We start from the raw sequence: 3,442 nt of genomic DNA, 5'->3' as shown, positions 1-3,442 counted from the left end.
CATCCACGAATGATAATATAGCAGCATGGAACAATCAAAATTATAGATACGTTGGAGGCGTATCAACATCCCCAAGCTTAATTCCTGCTCGTCCTCGAGTAGGTAAATGAGAAAAATAGAATTTTTGATGTGGAATGCTGCCTAACATGTTCATCACATATTCTTTTCTTTTGTAGCATGGCATTTGTTCTTTTATATGGTTCAAAGCAATAGTCTAGTTTTGACATGAATATTTCAATACTTAAGCATATCAACATGCAACCATGTCTTTCAAAATATCAACACTAAGAAAGTTATCCCTAACCCATCATGCTCAATCATTGATCCATTCAAGAAACACACTCGCATATTAGCTACATCCAATGCTCAAGTATGATCATAGTGCTATATTTATACCCTAGTTGCATAATTTTGCCACAATTTTTATCATTTTTATAGACTAACCTATTAAGTTAGAGTCAAGTGTTAGTTGCTGTTTTATGTCATTTTTGGACATTTTCAGGAAAATCAATTTTTCAGAGACAAAAAACCGGGGGAAAAATACATTGCGGAGTTTCAAGCGAGGACAGAGTCATGGCCACCTAGGCTCACCAGAGGGGGCCCACACAGAGGTCACACACCACTAGGACGCGTCAGAGGGGCTCATGGTCGCGCGGTTTGTCCTGCACTGCCTATTTCTTTGGACGCTTTTTATATACTCCTAAAAAACCCCAATTTTATTTATCAAGAGTTTTTGCTGCCGCCACCTCTCCTTTCCGTGGAGGTCCACCCCGTAGGCCTGATTTGGAACTCTGTCATGTTTTGGAACTCTACCGGAGGACGAATCCATCACCAGAGCCATTTTCATCATCCTTGTTGCCATCATGCCTCTGTGTGAGTAGTCCTCCTTGGACTATGAATCCATAACAGTAGCGAGATGATAACCTCTCTCTCCCTTGTTCTTCATTGCAATAAGGCCATCAATTTGAGAAAAAAGAATATTACTTTCTACAAACCTCGGTATATTTGGAGGTCCAACACCATTTTATCATAGATGACACAATAAGCGGGAGGAGACGTCTTGAGGAGGATGGGGGCGATTCACCTGGTGTTGGTACGTCGATGCTGGGGCTGAGGTAGAAAGAAGAAGGCTAGAAAGTCTTTGGATCAAGATCCGAAACCATGGTGTTTGATTTGATTAAAAGAAATTACATGCGGCTGTCTAGTAGTGTCCGCCTTAAATCTTAATTACATTGTTACTCTTTTTTTTGGGTAATTACCTCGTTACGCGGCATGCACTTAGCTTACACGTAATAACGTGGATGATCATCTATTGGAGATGCTCTAAATTCGAGTATAGGAAGGTCTTTTTCGGAAAGGGGAAATCCACGGCCATGACCTCGACGTTACGTGTGTCGAAACAAATGCACCGGGCAACAAATAAGAGTCTTTTATCCATTCCTCGACCGCATCTTTGATTTACGTACGTAGGTCGCGTGTTCTTTGTGCTCACCACGACAAGGTGCCAAAAAGCTATGGCTGCCAGTGGAGTGTACCGCGCGTCTATATATGAAGGGGCACACTGATCCATCAATGCATGGCATCACGAAAATGGAGGACATCGTCTACATCTTCCTGGCCCTCGGGTCGCTGCTCGTCGTGCTGCTAACCAGGCGGGGGAGACGAACCTCGGCGGACGGTGAGGACAAGCTGCGGCTGCCGCCGGGGCCATGGACACTGCCGGTGATCGGCAGCATGCACCACATCGCCGGGGCGCTCCCGCACCGGGCCATGCGCGACCTGGCGCGGCGGCACGGGTGGCCCGTCATGCTGCTCCGGCTCGGCGAAGTGCCCACGCTGGTGGTGTCGTCCCGGGAGGGCGCCCGCGAGGTGATGAAGACCCACGACGCCGCCTTCGCCACGCGCGCGCTGAGCTCCACCGTGCGCGTGCTCACCAACGGCGGGCGGGACATCGTCTTCGCACCCTACGGCGAGCACTGGCGCCAGATGCGCAAGATCGCCGTCACCGAGCTCCTCACGTCCCGCCGCGTGCTCTCATTCCGCGCCATAAGGGAGGAGGAGGTCGGCGCCATGCTCCGCTCCGTCGCGTCGGCCGCCGGGAACGGGGACGTGATCGACATGCGCGCGCGGCTGTCGCCCCTCGTGGCGGACAGCACGCTGCGCGCCGTCATTGGCGACCGGTGCAACGATCGCGACGTGTTCCTCCGGGAGCTCGACCGCTCCATCGGCCTGGCCGGGGGGTTCAACCCGGCCGACCTGTGGCCGTCGTCGCGGCTCGCCGTCTGGGCCAACGGCGCGGTCCGCCGCGCCGAGGAGTGCCGTGACACCGTGTTCGGGATGCTCGACGGCATCATCGCTGAGCACCAGCAGAGGATGGGCACCGTCGACGGCGACGACGAGGACCTCATCGACGTGCTCCTGAGGGTGCAGAACGACGGCAGCCTCCAGCTCCCTCTCGACATGGACACCATCAAAGGCGTCATCTTCGTAAGCAAGCAAACAAATAAGCCTCGAACGCGTACACTCTGCCATGCCGTGAACCCTTATTAACTGTTTCGCGCGCATATGCAGGACATCTTCGGCGCCGGCAGCGAGACGTCGGCGACAACGCTGGAGTGGATAATAGCGGAGCTGGTCAAGAACCCAAAGGTGATGCATCGGGCAACAACAGAGGTGCGGCGAGCCTTCGAGGCCGGCGGCAAGGTGGTCGAACATCAACTCGGCGAGCTCGTCCCATACCTGCACCTCGTCATCCGGGAGACGTTCAGGCTGCACACGCCGCTGCCGCTGCTTCTCCCGCGGGAGTGCCGGGAGGAGCCGGCGTGCCGGGTGCTCGGGTACGACGTGCCGCGGGGCACGCAGGTGCTGGTCAACGTCTGGGCGCTGGGCCGCGACGAGCGGTACTGGCCCGACGCGCCCGAGGAGTTCCGGCCGGAGCGGTTCGAGGCCAAGCAGGGGGGCGCGTCGGCAGCGGGGGTGGACTTCAGGGGCGCGAACTTCGAGCTCCTGCCATTCGGCGCCGGGAGGAGGATGTGCCCCGGGATGGCGTTCGGACTCGCCAACGTGGAGCTCGCATTGGCCAGCCTGCTGCTGCACTTCGACTGGGAAGCGCCCGGCGTGGCTGACCCAGCCGAGTTCGACATGACCGAGGCGTTTGGCATCACCGCACGGCGGAAGGCTGGCCTCCTGCTCCGCCCCGTCCTGCGCGTGCCTGTCCCCGGTGTCTAGCTGATGTAGCCCGCCGGCCAATATGTGCGCAAATCACATGTATCTCGACGTACATGCATGGGGAAGCGACCCGTTTTGGTTCAGTTTGTGATGCGTGCGAGAGGAGTTAATTATAAGTGGGAGGCTTGTTTAAGTAAGAATAGCAACCAAGCACCGGTCAACCCACATATATCAAATTATCAAAATAACGAACGCGAATCAAAGAAACATGATG

At 54.9% G+C, this 3,442-nt stretch overlaps 1 protein-coding gene across 1 annotated transcript; it reads left to right on the top strand.

The window, feature by feature from the left end:
- Positions 1–1,590: 1,590 nt before the first annotated feature.
- On the top strand, positions 1,591–3,228 carry LOC123163680 (zealexin A1 synthase-like). The gene is made up of 2 exons (XM_044581037.1): positions 1,591–2,487; positions 2,572–3,228. The coding sequence occupies exons 1-2, from the start codon at positions 1,591–1,593 to the stop codon at positions 3,226–3,228; spliced, it is 1,554 nt and encodes a 517-aa protein (XP_044436972.1).
- Positions 3,229–3,442: the final 214 nt, after the last annotated feature.

Source organism: Triticum aestivum, chromosome 7D (genome assembly GCF_018294505.1).
Source record: "Triticum aestivum cultivar Chinese Spring chromosome 7D, IWGSC CS RefSeq v2.1, whole genome shotgun sequence".
In the NCBI taxonomy this organism is placed as follows: Eukaryota; Viridiplantae; Streptophyta; class Magnoliopsida; order Poales; family Poaceae; genus Triticum; species Triticum aestivum.
The sequence above is the reverse complement of the archived record's forward strand: the minus strand, read 5'-3'. Positions and strand labels throughout refer to the sequence as shown.

Coding starts and splice junctions, on each gene's coding strand:
- LOC123163680 (XM_044581037.1), top strand. CDS start 1,591: ATGGAGGACATCGTCTACATCTTCCTGGCCCTCGGGTCGCTGCTCGTC. Junction 2,488..2,571: donor CCATCAAAGGCGTCATCTTC/GTAAGCAAGCAA, acceptor GCGCATATGCAG/GACATCTTCGGCGCCGGCAG.